Here is a 21584-nt window from a genome sequence, read left to right as displayed (position 1 = left end):
GGGAACGACACCAGTTGTGGTCGGTGGCGATTTTAATATGATGGATGCCTTACTGGTGCGTAGGAACAGGTTTTCAATGATATTGCAGGTTCGCACGATGCCCACAACTTCAATGGTCTCGTAATTAAGAAATGTAAAATTTCTAAAGTTAGATCAAATATAATTCTTAGCGGTCAACTTGCGTTTTTAGCAAGTGTACCAGAGATCTCGGAATTAATCCCTGGCGTCATCCGTCAATCTCAAAATTCTTCCATTCCTTCTTTTATGTTCGTATTTTCGTCAGTGGAATCAACCAAGAATGATATACACCGCAGCAAAAGAGCCTCGAGAGGCTTATAGTTGCTTGTAACTGTTGTTCCAGGGTGATGTTTTTCACTTCGAGCTTTCTGCAGTGCATGCGTTAAAAATTAATGTAAAAAATTTGCGTATTTGAGAAGTTTATTATTCTACTAATTATGGATAAAAACTTTAGACCTGAATCTCTGATTTTGAAGTCTTGATGATCACACCTGTTTGATAAAGAATCTGTGTCGATGATAAGATTGCTCTAAAAAACTAGAAAATTTCATTTTCTTTTTGTTGTACATCTCCTTTAAAATGATGAAAGGAGGTGCACCCATCTGAATATATTCTTCCTCATAGTAATTCTTGCTACGATTGGATATAGTTTGTATCAATAGAAGTGCAAACGTGACCCGACAACTGAACACCGTAGAGTCACACTAGGGAGAGCTCAAACTAGCTCAGACTATCCTTAGAAAGCTTTAAAGGATATAAGGAATCTTCTACTTAATTACAAACATCCCCCTTGTATGCTTCTTTCCTTCTATTTTAAAGTAATGAAATCAGATGTTTCCATTTTATATAAATCGTTGACTATAAAATTGACGAAATGCATTTGCTTTGCATGTGAACAAAAGTTATAGCATGTAAGATTGCGGAATCCACCCGGAAACAAGTAAATAATGCTATTTGAATCTCTATTGCCACTTATTTCTTTCAATCGCAATTCATTAATAATTCTGCTGTATTCTGCTAACCCAAACGGCAAAAGATGAAGCAAATTAAATCAAATGTGTTGATCTACTCAGCACGAGTACCAGATTGTTTATATGTGTTTTCACGATGCCTTACAGGAAGTGTAAAGTTTTCGCCATAATTATTTCAATTCCATTCTTCATGCTCCTGTTTCTTGATGACAGTGGTAAGATTTTCATCATCTATTCTTTATTGTTTGCTACATATATATCTTATATTGGTTATTTTGAAGAGATAACAAAGTTCTTGCCAACGTTCTTGCCTTGAGTATTATGGGGTTGGAAATTTTACTTTTATTCCACCACCACCGCCCATGCTCCCTCGAATCACTTGCAACCCTCTCCTCTTCCACTTTCTTTGTCTATTTCTTTTCCGCTGCGCTGCATTCGCACAATTCCACATCCACCATTCCGACATCACCATCTTCTATTTAAATTTGTACACCAACTAGCCAGTTTACTTTTGCTTTGTTGTATATTATGTTAGCTATATTTGGAATTTAATTGCATTTATATTCGCTTGTTTTCGGAAGTTGCGGTGTTTCCTATTTTAACACTTCAGCACCGAAACACTTTAGTGACCTGCGCCGTATGTATTACAGTTTGCAGCCGTGGCCTTATTTACGCATAACGGGGTTGTTGCATCATTTATAGAAAGAAGTTAGATTTCTACAGAATGTCGAAATAGCAGTTTTTCCTACAGAATGTGGCTCTAATTGTTATAGAAATAACCCTTTCTGACGTTTGAAAAAGTGTTGTTTCTAAAATTTGCCAAAGCCTATATTTGTGCTTTTTCAGGCTACTTCTTGAAACTGGCTTCACCCTCAGGCAGTACATGACTCGTCCATTTCCATTTATGATACTAGCTTATGCTATTAATCGCTTGATATCACTTAACTGAATGAGGCTGTTATTAATGATTTGGAAAATCTGGAAAAGTAACTGAAGGGAAAAAACTGTCTATAAATGCAATGAAAACCCAGTCAATGTTCATTTATACAAAACAAAAAAACAATTATGAGAAATCTAAGCCAGGAACTTTCACTAAAAGTCAAGGATCATGTACAAGAGATTATCTTGGTTTACAAATTGACAATACACTAGATTGGAAATACTACATCAGTGTTCTTTACACTAAAATTTCTTAATCGATTGGTTTCTTAAAACATACGAAATCCTTCTTGCCTCTAGAAACTCCATTAAAACGATACGCTGGAATTGTTGAACCTCATTTCCGTTATTGCTCTTCCGGTTGGGGCTGCTGTCAGTGGCGGAGCCACCAGGGGGGGGGGGGGCTGAATAGGGGGAACTAGTCAACCTTCTGCTAGAATATATTATTCTATTAAGCAGCGAGAGAAATATTTCTAACAGAATTTATTTATCAACTCTTCGAAAACAATTTGCCAGCCAATCGAGGAAGCTTATTCTATAGTCAACAAACTTGGTTTATCGACTACAGCTTTGTTTTATATCCCCTCAAAAACTTTTGTGAGCTATTTGTACGTTGTGTACGATTTTGTGACAGTAGCACTTGATTATAGGTCTTTTCATGATTTTTACAAATTTCTAATTTCAAAACTCTGAAATTAAGTTTCAGGCAATAATGTTTATTACTAACGGTAAATTTAATGACATTTTTCTTGGGACAAAAGAGGTGTTTCCTACGGAAGAAAATGCTTCTCATGGGAAAAGGACGCATCCCAAAAGGGCGTTATCCCGGACACCATTTTCCCTCCCACCTATCCCGGGCTGGAGACGCCAGTAACTTTGATGCCCCGGTGATATTTTAAGTGCGTACTAGGCTGGCTGGAGTACTAGGCTGGCTGGAGTACTAGGCTGGGAGACAATTTACGTGACAATGGTTGGCTAATCAAACACATAACCGTTATATGTAGCTTTTTGTGGCTGACCCCATTCTCCAACCCTCTATTTAAAAATAATAAGCAGTATGCATACGTTTCAAACTAAGTCAGTTATCCTTGGAGCAAAATCTGCAAAATTCCCGACAAGCATCTCAGAATGCAGTTTAGGAAATTTTTAAAGAACGTAAAAGACTTCCATATGCAAACCCTCAAACGAGGGAAATTTGTTAAACATTCTGAAGAGATATAGAGGAGACGAGGGAAAATTTTGGCGACCACCCCCTTTAGATTAGCTTAAAATTTCAGAATATTTCTTGTACTCGTTTGCTTGCAGTCTTTAAAACGTTTTAATTTTATCTGAAATATCAATCCCCCCCCCCCCTGAGGTAGTAATTTTATTGCAGATTTGCACTTTTCTCAGACACCAACTTTCTCTGAATCAGGGGGAGGGGGCGGCCGCCACTTAATAGCGATGTAATATATAATGTTTTAAAAACTTTAATATCGTTATTTTTTCGAGCTATGCCAATTAGACGGACGAAACTGATGACGATAAAGCAAAGTATGATAAATAGCAATTTCAAAGCAGCTTGAGCAGTAAATGTTAAATTGTCTCCAATTTAGTTGTCGGTCGGTTTTGTTTGAACTGCAAAATTTAGATTTGAAACTGGTGATATGATTTATTTTTGGCTCTGAATTTTTAATGTTCTCGTATTTAATAGGTTAAACAGAATCCTGTTTTGACTCTATCAATTTCGTGTATGTGTGACTCAAAAGCGATATGGCGACTATGAATTCTCGTAAAGATTATATTTCCTCTACGTCGAAGTTCTTTCATTATCTATAATTTCTATATTGCGATAGGTCTTTGTTCAATTTGAGCAAATATTAAACACAGATGTTTCGATAACCCGTTACCAATGGAAATAAACTGAGCGAATAAGAATTCCTTTTTAGCAAGAAAGCAAATATTATTTTGTTAGAGCTTTTGACATACACAGTTGAAAGAAAATATCTTGAGGGTAATTAACAAAAATACTTAAAATACAGGAGACTGACCATGGAACATCCAAAAGTCCAGTCCTTACGGTTTTAATTTTTGTCTCCTGCCGGCTGACACGTGCAACGATGAAGCAAAAAAAGGGGAATTATTTTTAGAATGAGGAATGAGGCTAAGGAACGGATCATGACATCCATAAGATGACTGGTTGGTTATGCCTCACCTCGAACGTTAGCAGTCAAAATCATTCTTTGTATGTCTTATTGTGACTTTATCAAAAAGGCAATACCCCAAATATATGCATTCGGTGTATTTCTGGGGTAAAATATTGTCTTGTTTTTGTATATCTTCACCTTACACCCTAATATTCTGACACCAAATAACGCCAGAAAAATAATGGCGCCAGAAACCAGATAAAAGAGAAAAAGGTGAAAAATCTGCGTTTGTTTCAAGCAAATGAATTTATTGGCTGACAAGCTCTTGCTGGAGTTGTCCTAAGCAAAAATGTATATCTTTTGTGGTTCTTAATAAGATACTTAGGATTTTTGCATAAATAGCAATCAAATTTTGGATGAGTTAGGTCATTGAAATGAAAATTTGATTTATTTCAACACCTTTATATCTGTACGAGACAAGTAGCTACATATCTCCTTTTCATTCGGTTTTTGCAACGCACTGTACACGTCAGCGAACCCAACATCTTCAGACATTGCTAAAACCCAGACTGCTTAGCGCGGAATTGCTTCAAGTGGTGTCACCTGAATGTTGTTTTGAATTTAGTCTGTTAACCCTGACCTGACAGACATGGACTAATAAATCGATTCAGGGAAGATCCCCTATAACCGTCATGCCATAGCAAAAATAAGATTTTTAAAATATTTATTCACAAATTCAAGCTTGCTGCACAACACGCGGGCTCGTGTAAAGTAAGCATGGCGAGATCCTTGCAAAATTTTCTCTTCGATAAGCAATTTTATTTCAGTAATGGAAACTTACTTCATACTCCAGAGCTTCACACAACAACAGCAAAATCACATAACATTAGACCATACAGATGACATTACAATCATAAAACATCAGACTACGCAAACACTCAACAAAAAGAAAACGATCGACCAGAAATTTCTTCGAAGCGGAATTTGACCATAGGAAAATACATGCAAGGCTAGAAATTTTAACACCACGAGATGGAAAAGTGACCATTCGTGCAAATGTAATTGGAAAAGTTGCAAGCAGCAGGGTTGTGTACCAGATACAGAAAACGACACCAATAGACGCAAAGTTCTCGTAATTCAATCTGCAAAAAATTGAAATTCATCCTTAATATAAAAAACCTCAGCATCAACACAAAATAAAATGCCTTTAAAACCTACGTTAGATCCATATTCCTATGCAACTCAGAACTATAAACATTAACAAAATTTAGTGAAAATAAAATTGACAGTTTTCATAGGAGAGTATAACGATCATTCATCTTTAACATAATTTAGGTATCCAAAAATAATGAGAAGTGATTTTGTTTGCAAATAAGCCAATGAAGCTCTAAGGAATAAAATACTGATTGGTATATACAATAAATTGATTATAACAAAGAACAAAATCAATCGAATGGAAAGAAGCTGGTGACAGGGCCTACGCCTCGAATTTGAAAATGGGGGACAAGGCTAGCAAAAGTATGGGGCCAAAGCTTTTTTCCCTTTTACTGCAGCTTTAGAACTGCCTCTCCGCCCCCCCCTCCGGGGACGTGAGCCCTGTGTGAACTAGCAAAAAATAGACTTGCCTGCAAAAATTCTTAAACTGGAAACTTGTGTCACACTAAGTTGCGAGAATTTTTTGACACTAAATTTATTTGCGAGAAATTTTTTATAAATATTTTTCAATTCAATAAAACTACAACTACAAATCTCTTAATTTCATAGGTAATTTGTAACTGGCTAGTCTGGGTTGTGGTAGGTAATAATAATAATAACTTTTTAAACTGTAGATATAATGATATTCAATTCCCTAATCATCTGATCTTCGAAAAGGTGTATTGTATTGGGTTGCATTCCGGCTTTTGTACTGGAGGTGATGGTTGTTGGATTGTTTGTATGTTGCCCGATAAACCTCGAAAGAAGAATATCTTATCAATTGTGATGTTGTCGAGTTCACCTACAGTAATGAAATGTAATTATTAGATAGAGAAAGACAATCTTGTCTGGTATTTTACAAAAACTTTAATTTTTAACACTATGGGAACATCAAGACGACAAAATATCAGTTGAAACTGGCCTAGTGGGTGACACGACCTGCATGCTAGGCTCGGTTTACTGAAATCATTGTTGACAATTTTGTCGCTTGCATTCAACCAAATGAAAAGAAGATTACGATTAATTGAGCCCCTAGCTCTTTCTTCGTGATGAATCTTAGAAGAGGAAAGGTTGTTGCCGGTTTTATGATAATCGTTTTTATGATGGGGTTGCTGTTAATGAGAAGGCGGCAAAGGGCAGAAGGTAAGGCCGGAAAAGGTTGATTACAGCAGTTGGTTAAAATGTGTGAAAAATCTGAATTTAGATATTACTTAAGCTACGAATTTGCAGCCAAACATCAGCATAGAAAACTGTTTGATTGCGAAAAATCATGTTTCCGCTTAGTCTTTTGCACTCACGTGATGCCGACTTACAATTGCTTTGTATCTGGGCAGTTACTCAAAAGAAATTAGGGTTAGTGTGGATATTTTTGAGTGATTAAATTTCCACACTACTGTGACTCTACAATAATGGATAAGAATGATAAGTTTTATGTAAAGACTAATTTCATTTGTACAGACGTATACCACGTACAAATGAGCTTTCCTGGTGATCGAACTTGTTGCAGTTTTAACTTGTTACTATTGGTGTTCTAGCTTTCGATGATAATTGCCTTTGATTAGCATAGAACCAAATGAATCTATAATTTGCATAATTCAATGCTTCAATCTCTTTATGTCTTTGTCTGTGGTTTTTGCTCTGTTTCTTGTTTATGGGTTGTTTGTAAATTAGGTAATTCGGCATTTTGTTGGATTCATGCGATTTTTTGTGCTGATTTTAAAAATGGATGAACTTTTTCTTATTTTCAATTTTCCTTTGCCAAGTATACCTAAAATTGGAAGGGCCTTTGAAATGAAATTGACTCACCTAAAGTCAGATTTGTAAGGAATGGGAGGAGAGGTTTTAAGTTTCAAGAACTATTTTGTAGCATGTAAATCTAACACTATGTTTACATGCATCAAATTTTAAGTGACAAGCCCTATGCCTTTTAGACAAAAGCTCTTTAAAACTCCTATCTACTAATTTCCATTTTCTTTTTTTTCATTCTAGTTTTGTTGATGCCAAGAAAAAAACTTGAAGCTTGGCAACTTATTTTAGAGACAAAAGTTGATGAGCTGAAAAGAAAGTTAAATGAAGTTGAGTACACCAGCACATCCATATCCCGAGAACTTGTCTCTTTGAACAGTGTTGTCCAAAAGACATTGCCTTCAAACAAGACAACAAATATTCTGTCCCTGCCAAGCATCTATGGCTTTCTTCCACATTTGGTTGCTCAGCCAAATGGATTGGTTCCAAATATACATATCGGAACTAAAACAAGACAGAAAGGTATTTTACTATATTTGTCTATAAAAGACTTTTGGCTAAGTCATTAAGGTCTCCCTGTGGTGTACTGGGTACCACCAATCAAGGTTGGATGAATTTCTCCAGTTCTCTCATTCTCTCTGGAATGGAGAAAATTTAAGTTCAAATTTGTATGTTTTAACATTTCAGCATTTTCAGGTGTTTACCTCAAATGTACCGACTAAAAGGATCTCAAAAGCTTGTTCATACAGACCTCAACTATAACTTAAAGATTTGTTTCGTCTTATGTAAAATGCCAAGGAAGTAAGAGATGTCTTTGGATTATTATGCTACAATTATCATTGAATTAAAAATTTACTGATCTAATGATCAACAAAGCTAGGTATAGGCATACAAAGCAAGGTAGGAGGATACTGCATTGCAGTTTTCCATTTTTGTTGGTTTTTGCTGTAAGGTGCCAGCTTCCCACCTCCATCCACACCCTTGGTTGTGCCCCTGAGCAAGGCAGTCAACAATTCAAAATCAAAAGCCACATCCAACAAAGTTATAATAGACAAAATATTTTGACAGGAATAATATTTGGGCTATGGGATATAAAATGCCATGCTAATGTGCTTTTGAGATATTCCTCTGATGATTCTGAGATTTCCTTGCCTATTAGAATACAGATTCAGTCTTATAATCATCTTTATTTAGTGCTGTTGCCATTTCAAATGTGCAATAAGGAGAAAGCAATATCTCATGGTTGCAATTTTCTTAATATGAATGAACTCGTCTAGCAGAGAAAGTTACATTAGTTCCTGAATAGATTTACGAGAATTCTCTAGGATGTGGATGTTTCAGTAGAATTTTTTGCACTCTGGCATTAACTTTGTTGATAAAAATAGCCCCCAGATGTTCTGAAAAGACCTTTTTAGCGTTGCTCTAATACTTGCCAAGAATCATTTTCAAAATTTACATAGCTTGCATTGGAACATTATTTGGGTTCGATCAGACCATGAAATTTTCTTTGGTTATCTACTAACTTTATGTATTGTTTGATGATGCATTTTACCTTAAATTTTAAGAGGGGGCTTGGTCACAACTAGGAAATTACATGCCAACTAGATTTCCATGGAATTGTAATTTTATAAATGGCAGGTGATAAAGCTTTCTGTAGTCTTCAAGATTTTCTATAAATGGACCCATTTATCATGTTCATTTTTAATTTCTTGAAATCGAAACTTATCATTAAACCTTTTTAATTGATAAAAACCCTTTTGAAGCAATATTTTCATCTCAACAGTTGAGCCAACTGTGGGGAAATTAAAATTTGACAGTCTCAATGTGCTGTATTGACTTAGGTAGCATCTGTACAAAGCAAGCTTGAAAGATGCTTTCAGTTGAAAAAATTGAAAGTGTCAACATACTGGTATTGACTTTGCTCAGGTTGATGTTTTATGTATTAGAATTTGCTCTAGCATCAAACTAATGTTGAAAGAATGCTAGGGGGTTATCTTATAGGAAATTTTTCAAATTTATATTTTTCAAATTTTCAAATAACTTAAGAAGTTTTTTTTAAAAGCAGCTTATGTTATAAAAACATTATTTGTGCAACAAGGAGGCCTTTCGTTCAGGGACAGATTTAAACAAAAATGATTAGGGGGCTGTTAGACACTAATTGGATTTTGTTGCCACACCCTTTAGGTCTCTGGTAAATGATGGAAATGCCCATTTTCAAATTCGGTTTTTAACTTTAAGGTAAAGAAGATAAGAAGCAGTGGTGTAGCCAGGGTTGGAAAATTGGAGGGGCAAAGAGGAGAAAATTTTTGTTGACCAACGCCTTAAGAATTTGGGAAAACACACCCATTATGTAAATGCATCTGGAATTGCTTTCGCTTCTCTTATATGGTAATGGTTACGTGGTAATCAAACATAGTTACTGTTATACATAGCTTTTTGTGGCTGACCCCATTCTACAATGGTCTATTTCCTTCACAATTCTCTCTAACATTTATATTCTGAATTGTGTATGGCAAGGAAGCTCTATGTGTAAAAAGCTGATTTTCCAAAGTAGCCAAAAGATTGTTTGCTTGCAGTCTTTAAATAAATTTTAATATTGTCTGAAATATTAACTCCCCCCTGAGGTCCTAATTATTTTGCAGATTTGTACTTTTTTCTGACACCAACTTTCTGAGAATTTCTGTTTTAATCCCCCCCCCCCCCCTCACTACTCTACTGATAAGAAAATAAGTCAAGTAAAATCTTGGCACTACTTTTTAAACTACTGACTCCAAAAAAATGATTTTTACCGAAAGGAACCAAATTTACCAAAGGATACCGAAATATTGGGGGGTTGCACCCCCTACAGCCCCACCCATTAAATCTGTCCCTGTTTGCATGCTCTAAAACAGGCAGCACAATATACTTTTGTTATTGCTTTTCCATGAATATTTAAACAAAAGTTTACTTTGTGTTCCAATTCAAGCTTGATTTACCTTCCGTTTGCTGGTGGTTAAATTGAAAAATTTGAATATTTTTTGTTTAGAGCAATTTTTGACAGACAAGTTATGTTGACTTATTTTTCCTAGAACTTGAATTTTGAATCTTTTTCAGTCTCTCTGGCATTTGGTATTCCATCAATTTACAGAGAACAGCAATCATACTTGTCTGGAACACTTCGCTCTTTGATAAATGGCCTGACAGACGATGACCGGTCAGAAATTGTCCTCATTGTCTTTATTGGAGATGTAGGTTTCCTTGTTACTTCTCATTTTGATTTTTTTGTAACTGCCTGAGTAAATTTAATGATTGTTGTCCAAGGTCCAATTAAGTAATTTTTTCTGTAGGTAAGAATGTAACCTCAAGTTGATCCTACTCTCAAATTCAATCAAGTGGGGAATTTACAGAAAACATATTACGACAAGAATGTTATAGTGTTTATACTAAATGTACGGAATATTCCAGACCAACTCTTGACTAGTATCTGCACGTGGAATATTACGGACCAACTCTCGACGAAATGTACACGGGGAATATTACAGACCAACTCTCGACGAAATGTACACGGGGAATATTACAGACCAACTCTCGACGAAATGTACACGGGGAATATTACAGACCAACTCTCCACGAAATGTACACGGGGAATATTACAGACCAACTCTCCACGAAATGTACACGGGGAATATTACAGACCAACTCTCCACGAAATGTACACGGGGAATATTACAGACCAACTCTCCACGAAATGTACACGGGGAATATTACAGACCAACTCTCCACGAAATGTACATGTGGAATATTACAGACCAACTCTCCACTAAATGTACACGGGGAATATTACGGACCAACTCTCGATTGGAATCTGCACATGGAATATTACAGACCAAGAATATTACAGACAATTTTCAACTACAATAATTGCCAAAAGTTGGAACACCCAGCAATTTGCGTTGTGTATTTTTATTTTTCAATTCTTTTCCCGAATACTGCTATTTCCGCACCCACTCTCACCCTAAACAATCTTGATAATTTAGAAAAATATCATAGAAGTTCGCAGAAAAAGGCGTACATCCTAATCCCCTACGTCGTTTTGTAGTAAGCCAATATTGTTAAAAGAGGGAAGGGAATGGCTTAATTTGCCCTTGGAAACTGATGTCAGTGTACAAAGACTTTTGGCAGGCATTGTAGAACCTACACGTGGGCTATCATGGACCAACTCTTGACCGGAATATACGTATGGAATGGATCTATTATTGACCAACTCCTGACAAAAAGTTAATATTATACCCTATAAAACCCCAAAATATGTGCCCCTATAAGGCAACTATATACTTAGCTTTTGTAATGCAGATGAATCTGTTGTTTGCATCAACGCTTACAAGAATTTTGATTTGAAACAGAGAAACATGATTACATACCTTTCTGAAATAGGTAGCGTCTCATGGAAGCAACCAAAAAGTGAAAGGCAATTAGGTCACGATGAGTTTTATCATCCTTTTGGTAAATATTTTGATAGAGTTAGTGCCCACGTTTACAAAATTCACAAATTTGAACTGTTTAAGCGCTTAAACACTATTTTTATTTTACAGGCCCCCAGTGTTGCAAAAAAGCGTGTCGAAAAACTGTCAAAAGCCTTTTCTGATGCCGTCAGTGAAGGCATACTTGAATTCATCGTCCCAAATCAGGAATTTTACCCAGATATGAAAAACTTGCCGTTGACTTTTAACGATTCTCCGGACAGAGTTCGCTGGCGGACTAAGCAAAACTTAGACTACTCTTTCATGATGATGTATGCTCAAAATAAAGCCCGGTTTTATTGTCAGTTAGAAGACGACATTGTGGCAACGCCAGCCTATGCAAGCACAATCCTAACCTTCGCATTACAGCAGGAGAACAATGATTGGTTTATGCTCGAGTTTTCGTCTCTTGGTTTTATAGGTATCTTTGTTTTTCATATCTTTGATTTTTCTTTTGATTTTCTGAAAAATTTATTTTTACTTTTGGTCACGGCTTTCACTGTATTTTTTCTGATTAATTTCTGACAGGAGCATTTTTATTTTTAAATGTTTATAAAAGACCTGTTTGGTTGTTTTTGGAGACAATTCTTTGATTTTGTAAGATTCAAATTGCGAGAGCAACCTTCTGCAGAACATGGTCCTTCGACAACCTTTATTAATTTTAGGCTGTATAGAGCCAGCCCAGAGCTACTCTCACTTGTAGACTTTGGTCAGCAGACATACACAGGGAACAATGATGAAAGTGAAGTGAGGTTTCGATGCTTCAATTTCTTTGTGTAAACAACGACATCGCTCACGACAGTTGCCCTTAAGTCCTCTGTGCTCTCCTTATGTAGCCCGTCTTCTTTGCTTTGCAAACCTGCTGCCATCTCTTTGCTTTGTAACTTGCTTTGTTTGAAAGTAGACATGTTTTCTTTAGGTGACATTTGTAGCTAGGTAATTTCTACTTCTGTCGAACATTTAATTGGAATAGTGCAAGGGATTTCAAGCTGTGATTGCAAGTAGAGGATAAAAATTGTTATGATGTGTTTACAACTGTCCACGAATTCTTCATCTCCACCAACTTAAATAGAAGGAACTACATTTGAGTGACCTCTTGGCAGAATAGGCGACCTTGTCGCTCTATGCATCTTTATTTTATTGTCATTTTGATAAAGGTTTATGAAATTTCAACTTTCTTGGGAAAAAAGATATGACAAATCTTCCATTCTCTATAACACTTCCTGATTTGAAGGCTGTGTATGCAAAATTGTTACAGGTCTTTGTCCTACATTTGTAAGTATATTAAAACGATCTTCTAGTCGACATAGAAATGTACAAGATACGTCTCTGTGTAGTTTTTAAAATCTGTAAGTATTTATATCGTTTATATTACAGGTAAGCTATTTAAATCGTCAGATCTCTCGGTCATGGTGGATTTTTTCTTGATGTTTTATAAAGACAAGCCTGTTGACTGGCTGTTAGATCATATTCTTTGGGTAAAAGTTTGCAATCCTGAGAAAGATGGCAAACACTGTAATTTACAAAAGCAGAGACTTAAGATTCGGTTCAAACCTTCGCTATTCCAGCACGTGGGAAAAGTGTCATCACTTAAAGGAAAAAGACAAGCTCTAGTGGTAAGTCATTTTTATGTTATAAACATGGTTGCTCGGCCTCAGATGGTGGATGGATGACATTTTTGATGTAAGTGGGTATCGATGTAGAATGTGGATGGAAAAAGTTGACGAATGAGTATATGTTGATGGTTGTTACTTGTTTTTATTCTCTGTAAGAAAGGCTGATTTCTGAGCCTTGGCTAACGAACAAAGTTCGTCAAATGAACATACTGAGTAGGAGAACAGATTCGTTGATCAAAGGAAAAAGTCAGAACAAACCCCAATCAACATGGTTCTGTCTCACACCGAATCGGTTGCTTAAAATACCCAGAATCTAATAAAAGTCGAGAAAATTCACGATTCAACTGTCGATTGACGTAGCACGATAAGGAGTTGAATTCGAAAAAACCATCCTGTAATATGGATGGCAAGCGAAAACGAGTTGAGTTTATTGCTACTTGAAACTTTTCAACCGATTTTGACGTCATCTGTCAACTGAGTTTTATTTCCACGTTTATCTTTTACTCGTTTCTATGCTTCCTGCCTTACACTTTCCCGTCCATTTCTTGATTAATTTAATTCTATCACAATTCATCTATTTGGCATTGATTTGCCGACAATTGTACATCAACCTGTGCTATAAATTGTGAAAACCCACTGTTCGTTTGCGAACGCTTGAAAAATTAATGTTGGTTTCTGACACCTGTTGGTTTCAAAAAACCTGGTTGTGAATTTGACCCGAAAGATTTTTATTCGCTTGTGAAGTGTTTGCCCGTTGTGGTTTTTTTTGATTATTTTGACTATTTGTTTCTCTTATCTCGTGGAAATATTTCCACCAGAAATATTTATCCATTGCTAACTTTAAATTATTAATCGTTAGCGGAAGCTTAATACTTTAGAAGTATATGTCAACCAAACCTGAAAAATCGTTTTTTGAAACGGCATCGAAGAGAATATTTCTTTGATTTTTGTGAAAATATTTCTTGTTTCCTCATACAAATCTCACACAATCTTTTCGCCTAGTTAATAGAAAAAATAGGATTTAATTATTTGCAGCAATTCATTGAATCCGTTTTCAATCACAGGACAAGGACTTCAAAAATGAACCGATGTTCCAGGCTCACTTGAATCCCAAAGCAATTGTGAAAACATCCTTCGAAACCTATCAACGCTACACCGCAGAGGCAGCATACCTCGGGCAGACCTTCTTCTGGGCGCTCACTCCCCATGCCGGTGAAGTTTTGCGGTTCTGTTTTAAGAAACCCACAATTGTCGACAGGCATGTTATTTTTGACCGCTTACTTTACTATATCATGTCAGTAAGAACCCTTAGCATATTATGATATATAGACTAACTATGTGTTATGTTTACCGTTTTTCAATTTGGCGCTCGATGCTCAATAGGGCTGATGATCGAGCTAAAGACGCCAGTTTTACAGTTGCCGTATATTCACATTCACATTAAGTGCGACACTCAAAATTGTAGCTTAGGGCCTTCCAGATCTATACACCGAAGCGTAGATGATAAATAGATTTGTTGTCTTTCATATTTTACTTTAGTGTTGGTCCTTCTGAATCCTTTGTTAGAATGATAGATGCCGCGTGTGTTGTTTTATTTTTAAAATACCAGTTGCATGAAATCAAATCGAGGGGCAAATTACTCTTGAAAATGGTGTACGAGATTAATAATCACTAGTGATCAGTTTACGATTAAATTAATTTTGTGTGTGATTAATTTGATTTTTAGAGACAAAACTGATTAATTTTTTATTAATTTAGGATTATTTAGAAATTGAATCATAGATCAAAAAGTGCTCTCAAATAATTTCATGTGCAATAAACGTCGTTTGAACACATGACGGTAAACCAATTCATAAGCCAGGTTAAACAACAATGTTTCATAAATTGAATGACAAACAATCATGCCAGTTTGGCAACGATTTTGCAATATACTATATGAAATTAGCAGTTCCGCACAGGGGAGGATCCAGAGAAAAATTTGACCGTTGCAGATTTGCGAAAAAAAAGGTACAAAAGTTTAATAACATTGACAACCAAAAACAGAGTTATCTTTTCTGAACAGCTGCATAAGCGAAATATTAAATCGATATGATAGGTTTCCTACATCATGGATGCAGGGTGATAATAGCCTGAAGTGGAAAACAGTGAACAGTTGTTGAGCACCTTGTAAGAGACATTAAGACAAATGCACGTGCTCTGTTCTGTGGGCCGTCTACTTTTGTCATAAGAATTTGAATTTGCCTCAAAAGAGCTATCTTTCGTGGGCATAGATGCATTAGCAACATGGATGCAAATAGCTTTGGATGAAGAACAGTAAACAGTTTTTGAACACCTTGCAAAAGACATTAAGACAAATGCATATGCTCTGTTCTGTAGGCCGTCTACTTTCGTCATAAGAATTTGAATATGCATCAAAAGAGCTATCTTTCCTGTACAGTAGCATTAGTAACATGGATGCAAATAGCCTTGGATGAAAAACAGTAAACAGTTGTTGAACACCTTGTAAGAGAAATTAAGACAAATGCATGTGCTCTGTTCTCTGCCCATCGCTATTAGCAAAATGAAACTGTCATTCCTGAAACTTAAACCGATAGAAAAATTTCCAAGTTCCAGAAAGATCGAACTTTATTTGGGGAAATTACAAGAATCTGACATAAATCATTTCCCATAAATGTAACAGTTGCAACTGCAACAGCCGGAACTGTCTGGATCCGCCCCTGTAGCAATGGGTGAAAAATGACTGCTATCAGGCGTGGTTTTCGGTCAGATCAAATTCAGTGGCATTTGGGCAACAAAAACAGCAATGGCTGTTTCAGTGAACCCGGCATCATAACATGGCCTCAATTTTTGTTCCATCGCACGGTGCTTAGAAAAACTTGTTGTTGTTTTGTTCATGTTCCCGAGCGTGCGTTTGCAGATTTTCCAAAGTGTTCATGAAAAGTTTGGAAGTGCGAGAGGGCATTCTAAATATTGCACTTTTCAATAACATATGCCGATAAACTTGGTCAAAGATTCTAATATTTGTTTTTCAGTAATTTTTTGTGATTAATGTTATACTGTTTAATTAATTTTATTTTTTATTAATATAAAAATTTGTGATTAAAATGTGATTATTCTCGAGAGTGTACGTGATTTTAAGCAGTGATTTGCCCCTCGAATAAAATAACAGGGCGGAAATTGATCATATCAACTTCAATTTAACTCTTCCTTTCTTCAGAGGCCAAATTTAGGCCTATTTGTTTGAATTGAATCCTTTGGGTCTATGACGTTCCCATTTTCAATAAGGTTTAAGTTCAAGACTGGCATGGTTGACCATCCAGGAGATTTGCTTGTGAATGCGACAGTTGAAGTTTTGACTCAAGCGCAAAAAGAGAAGGCAGATTCGCTTAAAAAGCAAGGTTTGTTTTTATGGTGATATGTATTTCACTATTCTCTTGAAAATGTAACAGTCACCTGTGACGCTTGTTTAATAAACTACATGTTTCTCACAGAACATATTTCAAATAGATTTAGCAATTGACCTTTCATTTTTATCCGCTCAACAAAATACCAAAATTTTTCCATGGTATTTCTTTAACGTAGGACTTTGAGCCGGGGCTGGGGCTGGGGCTGAGATTAGAGATGGGACTGAGGCTGGGGCTGGGGCTGGGACTGGGGCTGGGGCTGGGGCTGGGACTTCATCAAAGTAAGCCCTTGTTTCAACTTCCTTATAGCAGTGTTAGTGCAGTGTAGAGTTTCTTAAAGCGTTGTTAAATTTGTTTTCATCTTTTCAGTGACTGCAGCTGAGATATCCAACCTGCAGGACAAAGAAAGTTATATACAAAATGAATACAACAGGGATAGCTACATAGAGGTGGGGCGATTCTCTGCAAACGGTCTTGCAGCCAACAAAGTCCCCGACAACATTGGTGCAATAGCCGAATTACGCATCAGAGTCGTCGATCATAAAAACGAAAACTGGGTTGCCCTTAGCGAAGTATGATGTGAATTTATCATTTTCTCTACCGAATGTTTCATTGCTCAGACTGTTTTATTTCTCAGACTGTTGTTGTTGCTCAAATTAAATTTAAGAATAGCCAAAACTTAAATGTGGGCGCAAAATCTATTCAATGCGCGCATATAATGACTATTTTCTTTGAGCAGGTGCGGCAATCCGAATCTAGATTTTTATCATCGCCTGCATGTTCTTTCTCCTATCGACCAATAAGCACTCTACGCCAGTGGCGGAAATTCAAGCTTTCATTTGGGAGGGCCTTGGCCTACGATTTTCCGACAAGATAAAATCTTGAATCATGTCTAATTTTAAGGAAACTGCACATTTTAATGAAAATAGGTGGTTTTTTGCGGGACCCTAGCAGAGCAATCCATTTATGACTTTTGATATCAAGATCGATATATCATCTAAGGCAATTGATGATACATGAGGTCGACCGATTACACTATTTACAAGTCGTTCATGACAACAACATGATTGTAATTGTAATGTTCATTTTCTGTATTTTATCTTGTTTTCTTCAATGGGAATTACGTTTGAAAAAAACATTTCATTTGGAAGAATCCGATTGAAAGATCGGCTAATCTTTACGGAATTGAAATTAAATATACAACTAACAAGCAGCCCGATGCCCGATGCCCCTATGCCCGAGCCCCCCCCCCCCCCCCATACCCCCATAATTTCCGCCACTGCTCTACACATAAAGCATGGTACTCTCACCAAGCTATTCGATAGTCTCTTCCTTGATCCAAATGACCTCAAGTATTTTTAGGACCTCTCCACGAATTTTATTTGTATCTTTTGGATTTGTGATTAATCTTCTTCTTTTAAACAGATTCACATTGTTGAGAAGAAACAAAGATGACAGAGGCTGGAGTACCCCGGTGCTAAGAGGGCATTTTCTTCCCAGAAACACTTTTAACCCGGTATTTCATATTTTGAAAAAAGGATAAGCGGTCTGTGTTCTGGCAGTGAAACCTTCCCTCCTTGTTTCTCAATAAGGTGCGACGAATCATCGGGTTGCTTTTCTCTCCGAGGTACATCCTTCTTCCAGGAGCAACAGCAGCATGACAATGAATTATTTGCGAGGCCCATGTGTACATGTAAAGGGTACATTTTTCACGAAATGTTCTAAACTGTTTAAATTGCGATGTCTGAAGAATGTCTTTCCAAATTTGCTCTTTCCTTAAACCGGTAATCGGTGATTTGATGGCTGTTATGGGCGTCCAGGACCAATGATTCTCGAAGAGCTATTGTCATTGTTATTGTTATCCTAAACAGGGAGTTTCTTATTTGATAAAATAAGAAGAGAATGCCCAGATTGCACAGAGTCATTGCATCTTTTTTAACGGGTATTTTCAAGGGGTATCTTAAGATGATTTCGCTGTTCCTTTTTAAAGAAATTTCTAAAATGTATCATCCAAATAAAGCGTCAATTAAAATTATAATTTATTCATCAAGTCGCATCTTTTTATCAACTTACGGACATTTTTATTACACGCACGCAGTATGCATTGATTTTGAACTTTAGTCCATGTAAAATCGTTTATATAAGATGCTCATCCTATATAATTTTTTTCCTTTCCATATTCTTTACTTTTATTATATATTATTAGCATTTGTTACGTTACTCGTGCCAATAACGCTTGCCGCGAAAATTTTCAAAGTGCCCTTGATTTTGAGCTACAGTGTTGCTTTTTGTCGTATTATTGTAGTTTTGTTATTTAGTTTTTTCTTTCATTTTCATAAGTCATTTTGGCCCTTAAAGATGCCAGTGTAAGATCCTAGATTATAAGTGAAAATATCCTTAAGCTGGTGCTCTGCTTTGATTCCTTCAAAACCCTGTAACAACCCTGGCTTTTCTTGGCCTGACTTTTAATGAACACAGGCCCAATTAGTTCCCTTCAACTTGGTTGATAACTTCATGGACCAGGCCAGAGATCCGTTTGCAAACTTTAAATCTTCCATTAACCATATCTTACCCAATTTTGAACCAGTTTAACTGATTTTGCACTTCAAGATGTATTTTCAGCTGTTCTTTAGAATTATATGGTCAAAGTGCAAAAATTCTGAAAATGTTTTAATGACGTCACAATTTGGTACTCTATTGAACGATGCCCGACTTCAAAATTTCATTCAGATCTTCAACTCATTCTATGATCATTTATTGTTCTTCGATTTTACCATCTCTCAGTTACGTTATTCTCACATATGTAGAAATTTTCTGTGACTATTTTACATAATAATTTATATAAATCTAGGCGTTTCAGTAGATTTCTGTAACTAGGCAGTTTTTCAATTGATTGGTAAACAAATGGGACCATTTCAGAAGTAACGGTAGTGAAGTAAGTTTTGAATTCTTATATTGAGTTCTTTCCAATCTTGCTTTATTCTTTGTTTGCTCTGCGGTCTTCAGTGAAAAATATTCAATTTTTTCTTAGCTCAAAATGTTTAAGAGGATTTTCAGGAGACCATCTTAAAATGTGAAGCGATTCAAGATAATTCCTCTGAAACTCGTTTCCGGGCTTAGGCTGACCAGACTCATTCAGTTCTTTAATTATCCAATGCCAAATGCTGCTCTACTGCACTTTACAATGTAACAATATGATAGAAAATACAACAACTTTGCAGATGATGCACACTGCATTGCTATTATGCTACATTATGGCGTTACAGTATTAATGTGATGGCATTGGCCAAAACAAGACGGTACCACATAGTTTCTGGGTACATTTTAACTGCAGCTAACAAAAAACATTTTTAAAGTAACATTGTAGATGCGAACACTGATATTAACGAAGAGTGTTTGTGGGGATGTTCTGATTTCAGTATACTCAGTGTGTAAATTATAATGGTAAGACGCCATGAGTGCTCTTTTAAGTCCCCTCTCTTTTAAGCCCCTCCTCTAGGGCTGAAAAGATAAATAAGCCCCCGAGGGGGCTTAAGATAACTCTCACATTAAGTCCAGCAGAATTGCATCTAAAAATTACAATTTACAAAATCAACCAATTAAGAAACTATTCACCAATTCTAAGAGGATAAATAAAATTCATAGAAAATCAATGGCACGACAAAGAGTTTGTTTACTTTGCCGGGTAAAGAATCTGCCCAACTGAACATATACCGGCTTGATAAGGGGGGCTAAGCCCCCAAAAATGTTTCTTCAAAATCTAAATCTCACTAATGTATGAATGGTTATAGGGTTCAGTACTGTGACGCTTGAGACATAGCCTGTGCTCCAGACCCCTAACTTGAAAGTAGAGACCTCTACTTTTAAGTTAGGGGTCTGGGACACAGGCTATTGCGACATTGCTACAGAGTGTGTCACTCAATGATATAGGGTTTGTAATATGTGAATGAGTCATGCATTACGTTAATAGGTTTTTTGCATTTTTCTCTTTAGAAATTACTCCTAAAATAACTTCATGCAAATTAGATTTTTTGATTTGACCATTCAGAATGGACCTTGTAAAAAAACTTCTGCAAGACCCCGACAGAGGAGCGGGACATCAAGAGAGAAAGGAGATGAAAACTATTTCTCTATATGCTTTGCCGAGAATTTCTTTTATTGATATGGGCGGAAAATTATGACTTATTTCAAGATGACCTGAGGTCTACAAAGATTGGCGGGAGGTTCTTGAAAGTGATTTGATGGATGATTTTGGAGGGATCAGCTCGATAAATTAACCGATGGTTTTAGATGATTCTGGTTGAGCCAGGTTTTAAATTCATTTTCAATTGATAAACCCAAACTTGAATATGATTAAGATTGTAGTTAAAATTAAATGTGGAGGCATCCGTATAAGAATTACTAGAGATAAGTACTGAATCATCTGCAAGGTGCTGCTCCAAACGTGAACCTGTGAGGCCGGCCTTCTGGCAAGCCAATGATGTATTTAAGAAAGAGTGGACCTGAGATTTGTCCTTGTGGCACATCAGCTGAAATAAGTTCCTGAAAGTAGCACTTGCCTTTAGGAAAAGATTTAGGAAATGTTTCTTAACCATCAATTTTAGAAGAATCGATGAAGTCAATCAGTTCCATTTTTGTTTGAAAGCTGACTTGACAATTGTGATCAGACCTTATAGCTAAACGAGGATGTGTACAGAGCTTTCGAACTCTACATTGCCAATCCAAATCATTTTTAAATATACAGACACTTTTCTGAACAAACATTTTCCAAGCCGAGAGAACTAGTGACTTATTCCTAGATCATGTCGAAATGACGAAATTCCTGAAGCATTGCATTGACTTTGTCTAGCACCAAGCGCAGGACCCAATTTACTTTTTCAAGCAAATCATTAATGTCCTGCGTGCTAAGGTTTTTAACAGAACAGTTTTACTCTTTTTGGCTAGAAGAGTTGCAACAAATATTTTGCCAGAAAGTGAGGTTAACGACCCCTGATTGGTCAAGAACAATGAACCTATCAAACACGCCACTCTTCCTTTCAAGTTACCTTAGATCTGCATAAGGAAATAGATT

At 36.3% G+C, this 21584-nt stretch overlaps 1 protein-coding gene across 2 annotated transcripts; it reads left to right on the top strand.

Annotated features, from left to right (window-relative positions):
* The first annotated feature begins 1057 nt into the window (after positions 1–1057).
* LOC135686538 (alpha-1,3-mannosyl-glycoprotein 4-beta-N-acetylglucosaminyltransferase B) lies at positions 1058–19483 on the top strand. 2 transcript variants are annotated; one of them, XM_065202791.2, is made up of 9 exons: positions 1058–1204; positions 7238–7516; positions 10088–10221; positions 11566–11914; positions 12871–13109; positions 14174–14367; positions 16395–16507; positions 16883–17085; positions 17939–19483. In XM_065202791.2, exons 1-9 carry the CDS (start codon positions 1126–1128, stop codon positions 17966–17968), a joined length of 1620 nt encoding a protein of 539 aa, XP_065058863.2. In that variant the 5' UTR covers positions 1058–1125; the 3' UTR covers positions 17969–19483. The 2 variants fall into 2 exon arrangements, with proteins under 2 accessions (XP_065058863.2, XP_065058862.2); XM_065202790.2 differs by lacking the exon at positions 1058–1204 and adding an exon at positions 5950–6391.
* Positions 19484–21584: the final 2101 nt, after the last annotated feature.

The sequence above is a fragment of the Rhopilema esculentum genome, chromosome 6 (assembly GCF_057945365.1).
Source record: "Rhopilema esculentum isolate cy_ngs chromosome 6, ASM5794536v1, whole genome shotgun sequence".
NCBI lineage: Eukaryota > Metazoa > Cnidaria > Scyphozoa > Rhizostomeae > Rhizostomatidae > Rhopilema > Rhopilema esculentum.
This window is presented reverse-complemented; position numbering and strand designations above follow the sequence as displayed.